The sequence below is a fragment of the Nelusetta ayraudi genome, unplaced genomic scaffold (assembly GCF_046127955.1).
Source record: "Nelusetta ayraudi isolate G7.1 ecotype Tasmania unplaced genomic scaffold, CSIRO-AGI_Nayr_v1 ptg000135l, whole genome shotgun sequence".
Lineage (NCBI taxonomy): Eukaryota > Metazoa > Chordata > Actinopteri > Tetraodontiformes > Monacanthidae > Nelusetta > Nelusetta ayraudi.
In genome coordinates this window covers 15,354,704-15,372,216 of record NW_027466185.1, presented here as the reverse complement: position 1 = coordinate 15,372,216, position 17,513 = coordinate 15,354,704, and the positions used below count along the sequence as shown (strand labels likewise).

Below are 17,513 nucleotides of genomic sequence, written 5' to 3'. Positions count from 1 at the left end.
TAGAAACTGAATGAAAAACCATTTAATCAGAAGTATGTGTCCAAATGAAAGACTGGTTGTGTATACTATACATTGAATGGTGAATGTATATTGATTGGGAGTATATTGCATTCGAGATTATAAATGTTGTTTGCTATGAAATGCAAATACGCTCTATGCAATTGTTATTTTTTTTTTATTTTGTATTGCATACTTGGAAGATCATGCTGTGAGCGGAATAATCTCATAGGTTTGTTCAACAGCAGATACAGATCTGGTGGCAGTAGGAAATATTGTTGCTCGGGACGTTTGTGTCTAGACTTTAGTTATTTGTTTTGGTTTTGAATTTATTGTTTTGAAAAGAAATTACATAATCCATTATTGGCAGGACAAGATCAGGTAGGTTGCACAAAAAGATAATGGAAAAATCAAACATTTGTTCTATTAGATGAAAAAATGGTTCGAGAGTTAACATATCATAATTGATATTTTTTGAGTGTCGTCAGGTTGACATTTGACACTGACCGTTTCTTTTTTTTTTTTATAAATTGTTGCACCGCACTCACCTCGATGCCCTTTCCCTGGGAGATGCTGTCATTGGTCAGCTCTTCATCAAACGTGCTGCTGGTCTTCGACTTCTTCTTGGTCTTCTTCATCTCTTTGTCACTGTCACTGCTGCTGTTATTGTCCTCGCCACGTTCTTTGCCATCATCCTCATCATCATCTTCATCGTCATCGTCGTCGTCGTCATCGTCTTCATTGTCGTCGTCGTCATCGTCGTCACTGGCGCTACCGGCTTCGCCCTCCTCGCCGCCTCCTTTCTGAGCGGCAGCTTTGCTCTTCTTCTTGCCAGCGGTGGGTCTCCAGTCGTTGTCATCCTCGCTGTCATAGTCGTCCATCTCATTCAGCTCCTCCATGGTGGTGAAGTCCAGCAAAGGCCGGTTTCTGCGGAAATTCCATTTCTTGGGCTCAGATTGCGACTCGTCTGCGTTGGCGCCTCCCGATGCTGAAGTTAGTGTCGAATCAGAGCTGACAACAGCGCTGGGTTCGGGCTCTGGTGACTTCTTACTCTTCCGTCGGCTTTTGGGAGGGGTGGGACCCTGGGCCTCCTTTGTGGAGCTGTCTGACGACGGCTGCTGTCTGTTCTTGTCTTCGTCCTCTGTTAAGCGCTCCTCAGCCGCCAGATCTTTCGCCTCTTCATCTATACCATCATCCGCAGAGCCGCCGTTGTCTGATTCACTCTCTGAACCTGCAGCGCTTCCTTTGGAGCCCTCTTCATCAGTGCCATTGCCGGTGCCATCTGATCCTATTGGGGACAAAGGAATGACAACAGTAAACAGACTGCTACAAGCCATCATAGTTGTAGAAATTCATGCGTTACTAGAGTCACCTGAACCAACTATTCACAAACATGCACATAAAGTTCAAAGGTCATTGGGGAGATGGGACAACACAATTATCTGAAAGAGGCTGTATGTAACAAAAAGGACACCAGCTGTTTTAAATTATTATTATTATTATTAATAATATTTTTAAGTAAAAAGGACTTCAAAAATAAAAAAAGTTTACCCGAGGCATCTCCCACTTCAAAGTCACTGTCATCTGAGCTGTCGTAATCCAGCGCATCCAGAAGAGAGGCAGCCAGTGGCTTCACCTGCCGGCGCTTCACATTCCGCTCCACTGACACACAAATGATGCAGAGCACAAAACAAAATTAAGACGTTAATACGATTAGATATAAGAACAAAATTGCTAATAATATAGGCATGTCTTTTAGGCTTTGTCCTAATGTACATGTTTGTCATTGAGAACCATGTCACTATTTTTGCTCCACTGACTCACTTGCATGAGTTTCAAGCCACTAGTTACTATTCTTCTCTTCTATCATACCCATGGATAACAGAAAATAATCCAGCTGCTCTCGTTTTATCCAGTTCTAAGTTAATTTATGTTTTAATTTTATGAAGCAAAGTTGTTTTTTGAAAATGGTTCAAAACAGTTGGCTCAAGAAAATGTTCAAATGTTCAAGAAAATTATTAGAAGACGCCTTGCTGAAAAGAGATGTTCCTGTTCCATTTAGAAGAAAACTTGTTATTTCTCTTTGCTATATTCAGTCTTGGTCTGGAACGAATCTTGATAAGGTCTTGGTCTCGGTTGGTACGGTCTTGATTTCAACACTAGCACTGCCCGCGGGCTACCAAACAGGCTAAAATATGCTAAACAATTAACGCAACACACACACACACACACTCCAAAGCTTACAGAGTGAAACCAGCGGCTCTCATTGAAAGCAGCTGTGACGCCACTTTCATCGTTTGTGTTAGCTCGCAGCGAGCATCATGCAAACTCTCTGGATGCAGAAAAAAAACATGTTTTTCTGACATTCTGGTTTACAAAGCATTGAATCACATAAGGTTAAACACACATAGTTGAAAATGTTAACAGTAGCACGACTGCGAGCGACACATTGTCTTAGCAGCTAGCGAGCTAAGTAAGCGTTGCGTGCTAACGTAGCTAACCAGTTAGCTGCGGTTTTGCTCCACAAAGCAACAATAAATCAAACTTCTGCGCCAGCCAGCGGATATTATCAAAGTCGTGCCGAACGTACGTCGGTGAGTTCAACACGTATTGCGCACTTACTCTGTAGCGTTTGTTCAGTAGACGGAACCAGGATAATTTTCTTGTGTTAGCATGATATTTGGACAAAAGACCCCGGAAGTGACGTAATGACGTCTAGATGCCGTTACCATGGGGATGCAGCTTCATCGTATTGCGCTTTACCTCATCATTACAACCTTAGAAAACAACCTTGGAATTGAAAAAACAACAACAACAACAACAACAACAACAACAATAATAATAATAATGATAATAATAATAATAATAATAATAATAATAATAATAATAATAATAATAATAATAATAATCATCTTGGGCAGTTATAAAAAATGTTTTAAAAAATGAAGGTAGAGGGGTGGGAATATCATTCTGCAATGGCACCATACTGTTGTTTTCCTTTTACACAATCAATGAGAAATTGCAGGACAGGAAGAGAGGTAATTGGTCAGAGGTGCTTAGTAGAACACTAAAAGCTAAGAAATACACATTTGTTCAGATTTCTAAAGATATAAAATCAGGTCAAACCAAATTTGTATTTAGTCTTCCCAAACTAAATATAGTAGTATACAGTATACAGTAGTAGTATAGTATACAGTTGAAATGTTAGCAATTATGATGGCAGTACAATAAAATAAAAAAACAAAAAACAACTGAAAAAGGCTATAATATGTACAGATTCACTACCAGCATTGGTGTCTATTGAACTTATGTTGTCACAAAGCAGGACAGATGACCTTTTCAGCAACCTACCCTCACTCAACATTAGAGTGTGGCACAATGGCACAGCTTCACATTTAAGGATTTATTTCTAAACACTATCTCAATAAAACGTATCCAGCAAAACTATATGAATATGCCACTTAGGATTAGTTTTCTATGTCTTCAGCAAATGTGCTATTGCAATTCTACATAAAATGTAGTTGCTTTGTACAAGAGTTGTGTTTCAATGTGCTAATATAATATGTTTTGCCACACTAAGGTATTATTAGAGGAGTTTCTAATGTCAACTTTCAGCCCTATCTTGTGGCTTCAGCAGAGGGCATGCTTGGAAAATGTTGAACTAAACATTCTCAGGGAAGAGATAAGATGCCCATAGAAGGCAAACATTAATATAATATGATGATAGCACAGTATTTAATCAAATAGGCATAATCGGCACAGAGTCTTTTCTAAAATATTAGATACATTGAGGTTGAAATACACGTCCTTGAAAATTTAATTTAACAAAATGTAGGTAATGGTCAATGAGACAAAAATAGAGGATAAGGCAAGTGTGAACACATCCACGGGAGTGTGGAATTCAGTTTTTGCACATGCCAAAAATGTCAATTGTAATTGTGAAATATTTGCACTAATTTTGTAACAAGTGCCAACAATTGTTTGATGTCTTTCTCTTCAGCGCAACAAATTAGTCTGTTTTTATTTATTATTTTAGTTTTGTTTGTTGGGTAGATTCTCTTTACAATTGCATTTTTTAAAAGCTATATTCAGTCTATACAAAGACCTGCTTCAGGCTACTTCAATAAAGTTCAGGGGAAAAATTCTGCATGATGCTTATTTTAATTGCGCTCTGCTGCTCTTGTCCTCTTTTGACTTTCCAAGAACTGATTAATCCTGATAAATAGCATTAGATTGTTGTGGAGGGAAATCTGAAGGCATCATTACAAGTGGCCTTGCTCGATGACAAATGACTCCTTATTGTGCCAAGGTGGTCGCCAACTTGCATCAAAATACGGGAAGGGAATTGGGGGATATCACTGTGGCCATCTTTGTCATCATGGCTATCAGCATCTTCATCATTTTCTCTCCTGCTCTGCTTTGATCAACATGAGGCCTGTGATGCAGCCACTGCTTGTTGGAGGGAATATGACAAATAGTCCACGATAATGATCGTAGAGCCGAGCATAAATTAAAAAAAAAAAAAAAAAAGCTGAATGAATCACATTTTTGTTTTTCCCAAACACAACTTATTTTATACAACATATGAACGTTGCAGATTGATGTCGAGCAGGTACAGCCAAAATAATATGAATAATTATAATGCACATGCACATTTGTCTAATGGAGTTTGTTTGTAGGGATGTGAATTAGAAAAATGAGACTGGCCAAAGTTCTCGCTCCTCTTGAGTGCTGTCAGCTTTAGTTGCTGACAGTGACTTAACCCGCTTAACAAAATAGCGTGGCGTGTGTTGCAACATGGTGTATGGAAGCCAGTCAGGACGTGCAGAGAGGCAGAGGAAAAATTGTCACACTTGCAAACTTAAAAAGGAGAAAGTACATTATGCCAAAAAACATACTACGTATCTTTGATCTATTTTCAGTGGTTATACGGAAATTCGGGACCTTTTCTAGAGGGTATACGCCGTATGCCTATGTAGCACGTAGGCTACACCACTGGGTGGAGCCTTTTATTCTAAACACATCCATTAAAGTTGACAAACTTGATGAAAAAACTTTCCAGCCATCCATTTTCTTCTGCTTATCTAAATTGAGGTTGCAGAACCGAAAGCATGTATTTTCAAGGCCCCAACACCCTGTGGCACTCCCTGGTCACAAGGGACATACAATCCCACAAAACAGATCATTTTATTTATTGGATGGTGCAGGGGAAAAAAAGAAATTGTGTGAAAAATTTGCAAATAAATTATTTTTTCACTAGGAAAGACAGGAGAACATGATTGTGCAGGTAAGGAATCTGCTTCTGAGTGGAATCTATACATGGCACGTATGTATGTAATGAAGTGCTCTTATATTGTGCTTTCCAGCACCTTCATTGTACCCCCATTACAATAGCCTCTCATTCACCATTGACAGATATTCAAAATGCCAGCCACACTGGGAGCAATTTAAGGTTCAATGCCTTCCCTGGACATTGAACAACTGACATATGGACAGTTGGAGGCGGGATTCGAACTGCCAACCCTTCAATCATTGGACGACCACCCAGATATATGTATTCACATACATATGGAATATAACATATATAATAACTGTGTTGTTATATATGAATATGTATACACAAAGACATTTATGCAGAGCAAGATGCCTATTATCATTGCTAGTATTAGTAGTACTTTGATACTATACTACTAGTTCTTAGTACTAGTAGTTTTTGGCACATCTTGCTAATCTGCAGCCACACGATGAAATAGCCTTGGTGACCAGACCCCCATCATGGTAAAATATAGGAAACGTGATATGTTGTGACCAAAAGACATCAACCTTGATTTAAAAGCTCCATTTCCAAAGGGAAGCTACTGTGCAAATGCGCTGGTTGAAACAACATAAATGTTCATAAAAATAGGTGGTAAACATGCCATCTTTGCCTGATCTCTCTCTTCAGAATGATACCCTGTCCTATATAGAAGGTCCATGGGAGTATATTTACTGTCTCACTACTTCATAGAAGCCCTAACTTGGCTAACTTTAATGTTCCCGTCTAAAACTGGCCACATTCACAAAATAACAGTAAAAACTTTCAAAGTATCTGCGTCATCTGTCTTTTTGGTGACAAACATAGCACACGCATGCAGTAGCAGCCGCACACAAGCGCACACACACAAACACTCTGCAAGTCTCAGCAAGGTTAATAGATGTCACAGAAATGTGATTCATTAACTCTGACCCCTTGACGCTGTTACTGGGCTGTGAACGCAAGATTGAATCATTTTCAGATCAGCTCTCAGCTCTGCCACTTCGGATATTATGATGTTTCACTCAAGTGCAACCACTGCATGAATACTCTCCACAAAATAAAAAAAAATTCAGATAGCGTGTGTCTGAGTACTTGCAGTTTTCCTTGAAAGGCATAACTTTAAATAAAACTTGCAGCCACTCTCTGCTTTGTGCTTAAAGTCAGTTTGCGTCTCTGATGGATTTAAGGCTCTTATTCAGTGCAGTGCAGCTTCTTCCACTTCGCAGACATAACTACCCTGCTGACTGACTGTGCATTGTGAGCAGCAGTACTCCCTCCACTATCATCACCCTGGTCCTCAACCTCCGTTTTCAAACTACCACCAAAACTGTAAAAAAAAATAAAAAAAATATGATAATTCAAAGTGTTACAATTAATTAACCCAAGTGCTAAAACCTGCAAGCAATGCGATGCACTTCACATGCTCAGCTACTTATCAATGCAAATGATATATATATTTTAAAGGCCACAAAAGTAAAAGTCTGTCTCAAGTATAGATCTGGCACTTCTTTTACTTTTCAATAACTGTGCTCTGTAATAATTGTACTAATTTCCAAACTTTAACTTTCTTCTACCAGATTAGCAATGTGTGGTAAATGAACAGCATAAACAGCAGCAGAAAACACTAAAATTGAAACAGGACAAAAGAAAACGCATCCTGTCCACACACTGGTGGAAACTGCGACGTGGCGCAGGTAGCGGCGGGGCTGTGCGGGACTCATTTGAATATATTTGAATTGATCTTTTGCCCACATTTTGCACAAAATGACCCCCTCTTCTATGCAAATATGCCTCATTAGAAATAGTGCCTTGTCCACAAAAACTGTGCGCTGACTTCCAGATGTAGTTTGACAGAAGGAAACACAGCCAGTGTTTCAGACTCTCTCCTTGCAGCAGAGCTGAGGAGGAGGTGTGACTGATAGTGAAATAGAAATATAAGGTGAAAGGTCAAGACATATATGTACATCACAAAATCTTCACTAGAACTGGTTCTAAATTGCCACCGACTCCAACAGCGACCAAATGTGGATCATTGACCTGTTTTTCGGTTCTGCTTCTGAAAAAAAAACCAACAACTCAAAAACAAGAAAACCCCAGCTCCCAGCCAATCAGGAGCTGGTTCTTAGAACGGGTTCGGTGGCCACTGACCCGCCATCATCACCTAATGTCTCTTCCTTAGAAGAGTTAAGGATGCAACAAAGTCAGTGGCCCTGTTTGCACCTGTTTGTTTTCGGATGACAAAACGGATTTGGACTGTTTGCATTTGGTTACTTTGTGTGTTTTTTGCCGATCGGAATACGAAAAACGCATGAAATGACCAAGTGCAAACAGGGCTGGTGTGTCATCCCTGACACTCACCGTGGCTTCACGTGTTGCGTGTGAGTGTGTGAGGTTTGGGTACTGAGAGCGTTGCCATGCTCCCCACCTCATCCCCCACCCTCACCCCCTACAGACACGTCCCCAGCTCGTTGTCCTTTCTTCACCTCTACTGGCTTTTTGTTTCCTCGTCAATATTTTTTTTTTTTATCCAATATTTCAGTCGACAAAGAAGTAAGTCTCCATTTCCAAAGTCTTTGCACTGCGTACGCTGCGTGGCACCCGGAGGCTCGTCTATAAAACACGGGGATGGACAGGATTGATAAGCTTTGATGTGAACGTCGCACGCTCGCAAAATAAGTATTTTCACAACCAGCGAGTGCTCGTGTCTGCGTGTCTCCCTGTGTTTGCGCGTTTCTCCACAAGCAAATGTCAGACCTGGTGGACATTGTCTTCCTGGTAAATCTGCTCCCTCCAGCGGGCCTGCGTGTGAGCGGCGCTCTTATCAGCGCCGACCAGAGTTGCTCTCACTCCCAACCACCTCCATCGCCTGAGAGGAAAATAAATTGCACCCATGCAGTTAATAAGAATAAAATATATATTGCGATAGAGTCTTACACAAGCATTTCAAATGCTGCATGGACTTAGCTGATGGGAGGCAGAAGGGTGTGTGTGTGTGCGTGTGTGTGTGTGTGTATGTGTGCGGGTCTCCACAGTAGCACATTGTCATGGTGAGGCATCTCTGGTGTCAGAAATGGGAATTTCAAGCTGCTTCTCATGATGAACAGCCAAGATGGTTCTTGGCCTCCTCCAACAAAGCCAAACAAACATTTATTTCCTCTGTGTTGCAGCGCCAGTGTCATGGGTGCATATTGAATTCCTGACATGAGCGTGACAACGTCCACGGAAGGTAATTACATATTGAATGTTCCTTTCCTTCATTCAGCTCCTGGAGGGGAAAATCCATCTGTTGCGCGGCCCAGAGATTGTGTGGAGAAATCATGTTTCCTGCAGCCCTCAATCACAGCCATTTACATCAACATGAAAACAGGTAGAGCACGGCACCCCCTATCTGCACCACGCTAAATTAACTTCTGGCCCTGCTGGATGGAATGTGTCCCCTGTGAAATAAGCACTGTGTTCTATCACGTTGCACTCATAAAAAATAAAAAGTAAACTGCTCCGGTAATACGTGTGATATCACAGACGTGGTGTGAATTGATGTGCCATCAATAGATTTATAAATATCCAGTAATGCATAGCGATACAGTATGTAGTAACAAAGGTTTATTTAGTTCACTATTTTTTTGAGGAAAACATGCATAGGAGAAATTTAGGTTACAGTGTGTAATATTTTGTGATTTTAATAAGAAGCAGCAACATCAAGTGGTTGCATTTTAGATCACAGCCTCTCACCCTCTCTCTCCTGAGCTTGCCAGTGAACCATGGTGGCTGGATTATCCAAGTGGACAACTACAAGTTGACACAGAACTGCGTGAAAAACATTCAACTAAAAGTTGTGCACGGTAGCAGTCTAGACGATTGCCAACGTGAAGCCTCTTTGTTTTGGTTTACATGCGCTCTCTTGCAATGAGGGAAAAAAATTAAGTATTGCCGCTTTAATTTTAATTTTAGATTTTATCGGGTGGACTGGTTTTTGGTATCTTGAAGACGTTCAAGGTACCAAAAACCATTGCGCACCTCATCCACGCTTTCCACCTTTTCATGATTGAGGTGTAGATGGTGAACAATGCATGAGCACTGTGTGCTTTTATTCACAGTCAATAGATGAACTTAACTTCCAATTTAGCTTATTCCAGATGGGATCTTAGTAGAGATGCACCGATACCACTTTCTTACTGAACAAGGAGAGTACTCACCGATACTGAGTACTTCATAAGGCCATTATACATCATAGAATTACTTTGATTATTTATTTTCCCACATGTCTTTCTAGAGCAGGGCAACTGTCACAATTGTCACTGCAGTACAAACACAAATTTACGACTGGTATCGGTGTTGTGGTATCGGCACATATTTTACAAGCACAAGTAGAGTACTCAACCCTGGTATCGGTACCGATAACTAATACTGGTATCAGTATCTGTGCATCCCTACATCTTAGCATACATAAAGATCTCCTGATGAGCATTGTGAAGCATTGTGTCTTGGCCAGTTAAACCACCACCACCAGCTCAGTGGTCTAGTGGTAGAGTGTCTGCCCTGAGACTTGTAGGTTGTGGGTTCGATCCCCCAGCATGGTCAGACCAAGAATGGACCCACTGCATCCCTGCTTGGCACTCAGTATTTGGGGTTGGAACTGGGGGGGTTGCATCAGCCATTGATTCCTGGGCGCAGTACCGCTGCTGCCCACCGCTCCCTCAGGGAAGATGGGTCAAATGCGGAGGACAAATTTCATTCTGGATGCGACAACCACTGGGAATTTAAAATGTGATGCAGTTGAAGTTCCTTTGTTTTGTCATTAGTCAGTTGTGCCCAGCTCGTCTGTCTCTGAAATGATCCTCAGCTCAGCACGTGACTGCTTGCTGGCAAGATGGAGAAGTACTTTGTTTGCCCTCAAACAACATTTCTGTCTGTCTGGGAGCACAAATGGCGGAGAAGTGCACGTTTCAGCCTTTCACCATCACCAGGCTGACACGTGCCACCGTGTCAAACAACACTGGGGCCATGCTCATTTTCATTTCCTTCTGATTATGTCGTTCTCGTGTCTCTCATTACACCCTGACAGCGCGCTGTGTCTGCTCATTTCAGAATACATTATAAACAATCTACACATCATTAGTTTTGTTTTGATCATATTTGTTTGACGAAATGTCTCCCTGCATGGTGAGCGCTGGGGTTATTTACCCCATTTAGGTGCCCAAGGAACACTATTTAGGGTGTGTTGTGTTGTAGTGTGTGATTAATTGTCGTGCCACTGTGCAGGACATTAAACGAGAGAAAAGTGAAGGAATGAGTGCGTTTGTGTTGGAGGGAGAGAGAGAGAGAGTGAGTAAAGTTTTGATTGCTGTATTAATCTAGCGCCGCCACTGAGACTGGCGGTGTTTCACAGTGTACTCATGCCACGTCAACATGCGAATTCAGTTTGACATCTGACTTTAAATACCCTGCAGAGAATAGCCCTTCACTTTCATTAATATACAAAGTCACAGCATGCTATTGTCAAAACTACGATGAAATCTCCAGACATAGGGCGCTCTTCTCTCGCCTGTTAGTCCTCTAAAATCTTCTATCTCTAAGACTTTCCTTTGTTTTTTAACAGTTGCTTCATAGCCCTCCCACCCCAATCTAATTGAACTTGTGTTGATTCCTGTATTGACGGCCAAAATACAGAAGCAAACATTTGTAGAATGCTGCAGACCTCAAATAACTCCCTGTATTTGCATTTTCCAGTAGCAGGACAATGTGGCAGCTCCGCCAGCTGATGTTGATCTCTTGCCAACATTCAGTTCATTTGCAGGTTGAGTAAAGCTGCTTCTTGGCAGCAGCTGAACCCTCAGCATTGTTTTCTCTCTGATTTAGTTTAGATTTTTTTTTTAACTGCAACAAGACTTCGAAGAACAAATTGATTGTGTTTTCCGTTTTCCTCAGCGAGCAATCACATCAGGTCAAGCATGTTAGACTACTTTCTTTTCTCTAGTTTTAGTTTTGTCCCTTCAACATCATACTATTCAGTTTATCATATTTAGTTTGGTCATGTGACATACTTTAGTCTTGGGCTAGTTTTAGTCATTTCTTAGTGTTTCGTCACTGAATTTTCACTGAGTGATTGTCATGAAAAATAAAAAAATATCATGATTTCAGATTTTCTGTTTTGTTTGAAGACGTATTGAAGGAAAAGGAACCTAAAGTAGGATGTGACTGTCAGCTTTGGAGGACGGTTATTTTATTTTATTATTTTCATCATTATCATTATTTGTTGATTATTAGTACTTTAATATTCATTGTGTTGCAGATAATATAAGACTATTCTTTTTGCTGTCATTCAGGAGTTGGGAATGTTTGTGTTAGTGTTTGATTGTTTTGTTGCAGCTAAATGAATGAAATAAAAAATAAAGTGATAAATATCCATCAACTAACAACTAATCACTGTCGTTGATGAGACAGGCCTCTGATATTGCAGCCTGGTACGGTGGTCAGTAGTGTCGCCTCACAGACAGAAGGTTGCTGGTTCGATCATGGGCCTGGCTTAATGAACATCAGCCAGTGGAAGTGGAGCGGAACTGCAGCCTGATTCAGTCTGCGCCTGTACTGCTTTACTGGTTTGAATGGTTGCTGGAGCACCTTCTCCATTGATCTGGACTGTGAAAACGGTGATAGGATGGAGAGACAAGAGGCGCAGATGTATAGAATCGATGATAGCGCAGAAAAGACATGACCAATAGATTTTGTGTGTCACAATACAGCTAAAAAAAAAAAAAAAAAAAAAAATCTATATTTTGTCTATTGAAAACCAAGGGTGTTTTTCTACAACTTTTGAATAATATCTCCATCCTAGTCTAGGATGGAGATATTATTCACATTTTGCCTCTGACAATATATATACACAGGGTGTCCCAAAAAATTTGACATCATTTCACAGGCCAATAATTTTGTCAATTCTTATCAAAATAACCTCAAATGTTCAAGGTTTTATATTGAATGTTTTATTTTGTTGAGGTTGAGCCGTTCACTCCCAAAAATAAGTCATGTTACATCTTGGAATCTGCTCGCACACACTCACCCAGTTGACCCAGTGAGCCGTGTCACAGGCAGTGCACATATTGAACACTTATGAAATCGCTCCCATAATAAACTTACGATGTTCAACACCTAAACTGTTCAAGTTTATTGAGCTAGACTGAGTAGTTTTCAAGATCATTGCTTTTAAATTGATGTCATTTTTTGGGAGACTCGTATATACTGTACATACATAACACTATTGAGTAATGTTATTCTTATACACGATTGAGTGTAATATTACTGAAAACATTATGTGTGTTGATTTGCACAGGCTGCCCATAGCACCAACCAGAGGCACAATGAACTGCTGGTGGGAGATATTAGCTGAGAGATTAGGGAGGAGTCTCTCACTGTACAGCTGCTTTGTGTTTGGCAGTATAATGTCTTTTTAAATAATAATATAATATAATAATATAACAATCACAGGTCTAAAGAACAAATCCCTTCTCATGGCAGCTTTTTATCTCGGTTAACATGGTTGAACCCTGGAACATGTAATAGTTGGTGTAATACTGCTGAATGCTAACCATACTGAGTGGCTATCAGCAGGCTATCTAAGGCTTTAAAGCTGCAGCGTGAGCTTAGCCGCTCTCTGCTCTGCTGTCTGATATAGCAGCTCAACCCAAACAGCCCAGAGTCAATTACAAGGCTTTGCAAGCATATGAGCTAAAGTAGCTCAGATTTTATTGAAATATGAGGGAAGAGAAAAGACACAGAGAAAAAAACATCAGGTAGCGAAACCTTGGAGGCCATTTCAATACTTTCCTCCAATTTATCCTCCCCTTGTGCGAATGCCTGCAGGTGCAGAGCAAACTTCCACTGCGCTGCTTCTTAATTTATATATTTTGTAGCAAAATCAGGCGACATCACAGGAACAGGATTAGGCTGGAGTGGTAATTTTTCTGTGTGTGTGTGTGTGTGTGTGTGTGTGTGTGTGTGTTGTGATAGGGCGGAGGGTATAATTGTGGTATTTAACAACCAAAGTTCTCTATCATGACCTGCGTTCAGCCTCTTTTAATAGTGTTAAATTGAGAGATTAACTTTGTTGTTTAGACAGATAATCTGTATTTTATGATACATTTTAGAAAGCCTATAGTGTAGACAGACACACATTCATTGTCACTTGCATTGTGTGTGTTTGCTGAAATACTGGTTGAGCAGGAAGAAGAGGGAGAAGAATTAAACGCCGCTTCCAATCAAAACTATTGGATTACATTCTTACATTGTTATTTGCTTTACGTTTTCCCCAAAAAGTGTGTCGAAAAATGCTTTTCAATCCCAGTCTATCATGTGCTGATGTCATTCCACAGCCGGGAAAATGTTAGGCTAACAACTTTGGACGGTTGCATCGGCTGAGTTTAAAGGCTCAGTGTGTCATATTTGGATATTTTGAGGAAGAAACAGCGAAATCAAGTGGTTTCATTTTAGATTGCAGCGTCTTTCACTCTTTGTCCCCCTCCTGAGCTTGCCACGGAGCTACAGTGGCCCTGTGCACCCAAACCGGGATACCTTGTCCACCTTCTTCTTTGTTGGTTTATTTGAGGGCCAGAGCGTTCATTGAAACACACACAAACACACACGCACGCACGCACACACGCACACACGCAAATGTGATTATACACACAGAGATGGAGACATGCATTTGCAAATCATGTTCCTACTATGGAACCCCCATACTTTCCACCCCACCATGTTTCTCTGTCATTGGCCCTGTGCTGAACTCAGTTAGCAGAGTGTTGGACAGATCACAAACCTTCTGGTTGGCTGGTTGACCCCCAGCACCAGCGGGGTGACCCAGTCTCTGTATTCTAGGCAACTATGTCCTGTGGCTTGGTGTTTTCTGTGTCAGGGTCGCCTGAATCACACGATTCCACTCCTGAGATCAGTTTGCTTTAAGAGACTCTGCCAGCTGCAGGAGCCCCCAACAACAACAACAACAACAACAACAACAACAACAACAACAACAACACCTTCATCTCTGTGACATGGCCAAAATAAAACAGTCTACCACTCTGTTCTCATGCAATTAGTTGATTTTTATTTGCAATGTATTTTCTGGTCCTCCTTTCTCATTAGTGATGATTAATCACAGGGTATCCTTGAGACTCGCTCTCTTTCAGCTTCTCCTGAGTATTAGCGGCGCGACTCGCCGGGTTAAGTGCCACATTTCTGCAGCGTTTAAAAATCAATAGGCAAGATTAAAGGCATTGACAAATTTCTCAGGTGTGAAGGCAAGACAAGTTTCTAATTAAGCTTCGAACCGTATTGCGCTGGCACATGGCACTGAGATTTAATTAAAATTACAGGATCAGCTGAGTTGGAGTATAAAAGTAAGGTAGCGTCAGAAAATAGTGAGCGTTTTTCCAAAATGTGCGTTAACCCCGCGGTGTTTCGTAAAGATTGGCCAGGATTTCCTTTGGCAACAGCAGCAGCAGCAGCATCAGCAGCAGCAGCAGCAGCAGCAGCAGCCCTTCTTAAACTCCCCTCCTGCACCAGGGATCCTGTCCAAAAAGGAAGGCAGGGTGGTGTGTGTGTGTGTCTGTGTGTGTGTGTGTGTGAGGGGAGAGGGAGGGGCAGCGGGTAGGAGGGGACTGGGGAGAGAGCGGTGCAGAGAAGAGGAAGTTATCACCAAATTGCCATATCTACAAAGCTCTCCCTGTATGCCTCAGATTTGCCCTCTTTAATCTGACACATACAGCCTCATGCCTGCTAAAACCCTGCAAGGCAACTGTGAAGCTCAGCATCCTGGACTGGAAGAACACTGACGCCAAGAGAGAGCCGAGCGAGAGACGGAGAGACGCAGGAACAGGGAAAAAAAAAAGATATCGTGCGTGTATGTGTGTGTGTGTGTATGTGTGTGTGTGCGCGTGTGTGCGCGTGTGTTCCAGGGAAAAAGGGGGAGAGACTTTTATTTGTTCTTTGGAGCAAACATGCGGCTGCCTCTATGAAGAGTGTTAAATCAGGAGGTTAATTGAAAAATGAGATAAACAAAGGCTGTGAGAGAGAAAGGGAAAGATTGTGGCTGGCAGCGCATGTGGCCCACCACTGAACCGTCTTCACAATGTGCAACCCAGATAAAACACACACACACAAAAAGAAAGCAGTTAATTGTTCCGCAATTACTTCCACTTAATTTCAGTCCAATTAGAGAAAGACAGAGAGAAAAATGCGAGAACTGTCTTTCTCTGCTTCGTTTTCATGCATGTGGTACAACTCCATTGAAATAACTTCAAAAGGACAGATCTTTCCAGAGACAAGCTCTCCTCTTGTTGCATATTCATGTCTCTGAATGTGTCGTATGTTCGCTCCTTAGGTTTTTTTTCCTACTGCATGGTTAGCAGTGAGCTTTCACTGACCAAGTCCAGCTCTTATGGCGTCAAATGACTCCTTTTAATAATAAACAAGGCTGTACGGGAGCTGCCAAACCCGTGCATTTTACTCTGCTGAAGAAATGCCTGCGAGGCTCAGAAACAAACTGTTTGCTCAAAGATTTTTACTTGGGATGAGCTGAAAACCGAAATGCCAGAGCATTAAAGGTGAGCGAGTGACCTGTGAAATCACAGCGCGACATGTTTGACTTGGCTTTGCGAGAAAAACAGAGCAGAGGACGGAAAGATGAGCAAAGAGAAAGACAGACAATCCAAAGAAGATGCCTACAAGGGCAAAACACTATTTTTCATGTGTTATGATTTAACGCCATTCAGTTTAAAAAATATTAGTTAAATGAAGCGAGATGATTTGCAACCTCAAACCATTCAAGTGCTTCAAACACTTGAAGGGTGAAGGAAGAGACCAAGTGAGTCAATGCTACCCATAACGTGCAAAAGCAAGGGCCAGCCCTATAGCATGGTACACTTGACTAGTGTGTGACCACTCTGTAAACACGCCTTAAGTGTACCAGACCAGGCTGTTCTATGTATTTGCCTTAATAATAACTCATAATCTTACATTATTCTTTCATAGCGTGGTGAACGTGTAGGTCACATGTTGTTCATGAGAGTGTTTGGAAGCGATTGGATTGTGTGTTTAGTGGCTTTGAAGGAAGTTCGACACACACACATACACACATATATACAGTACATACACTTGTGGAAAAATATTTTTTCAGCAAGGATTTTTTGATTACTGTCGTAGCCGTTATTGTGAACTTACTGCGATCTTGTTCTTTGTATTCTAATATAAATGTTACACTTTGCATTGTTCTTATACTGTATTACAAAAAAAGACCTCAAGCAACATCTTGCTTCCCCTGAAACGTTTCCCTGTCCAATCACAAATCACCCGGCATCTCGCTGCCATTCATCATGTTATTACCGTCATGTTTTCCATATGAACCGCTGTGGGCAAACTGAAATGATTAAATGAATAACTTGTGATATTCAAGCAGCTTGCGAGTTCCACATACATTTGCTCGCTTGCAGTTGTCCATTGAAAATATGTGATGATGTTAGCGGCAGGTTCTTTGATGGCTGAAGAGGCCAATTGGGAAGTCACAGGTTCTAATTGCAGGTGGAACACGTGTGAATTGGAGCGGTGGTGTCTTGTCTTGGTGTCTTCCTGCTGTCCTCTCCAATGGCCTCTGTCTTTTCACCAGCAACATCACCATAGCTGAATGGGTGGGGTGCTGATTTCAAGAAAAAAATATTTAAAGGTCCATCCAGTCTCTAAGATTTTTGCCCGATTTATGATTTTTAGATTGGTAAAAGCTTAATATATTGCCCAAAACTACATTAATAAAAGCGTATACTGAAAGTACAATAAAAGTTATTTTATTTTCCTACCTATAGAACGGTTCTTAAGTACAAGACTGTATATAGATCAAGGTCTTGCTCGTAGTCAGCTGGCATCTTACACCAACATATATGAGTATGGACAGCCACCGTAGTTTACTGGCATGTTTGGGAGAGGGAGGGTGAGCGCTGCAATCTAAAATGCAACCACTTGATGTCGCTGATTCTTCTCTAAATCTCCAAATATTACACACTTTAGCTGAAAATTGTCCTGTGCACATCTTCCCTATACAAAGGAATATACATATAACAAGGGTCTCAAGCTGCGATTTTGCACCTCTGTATTTCTAAGGAAGCCTGGTGTGTACAATCCCGCACCACCTGACAGTGTGTTTCGTAATTACATGTGATTTTGTTATAAATCCTACTTT

The 17,513-nt window shown here is 41.2% G+C and overlaps 1 protein-coding gene across 1 annotated transcript in view; it reads right to left on the bottom strand.

Annotated features, from left to right (window-relative positions):
• Window positions 1-2,727, bottom strand: part of phf14 (PHD finger protein 14) — a 48,873-nt gene extending 46,146 nt beyond the window's left edge. The window contains exons 1-3 of the mRNA XM_076051490.1: window positions 2,620-2,727; window positions 1,549-1,659; window positions 546-1,285 (exon numbers count right to left, since the gene is read on the bottom strand). Coding sequence (XP_075907605.1) covers window positions 546-1,285; window positions 1,549-1,659; window position 2,620 — 852 coding nt within the window. The 5' untranslated portion in view covers window positions 2,621-2,727. The remainder of the gene's footprint in view (window positions 1-545; window positions 1,286-1,548; window positions 1,660-2,619) is intronic.
• Window positions 2,728-17,513: the final 14,786 nt, after the last annotated feature.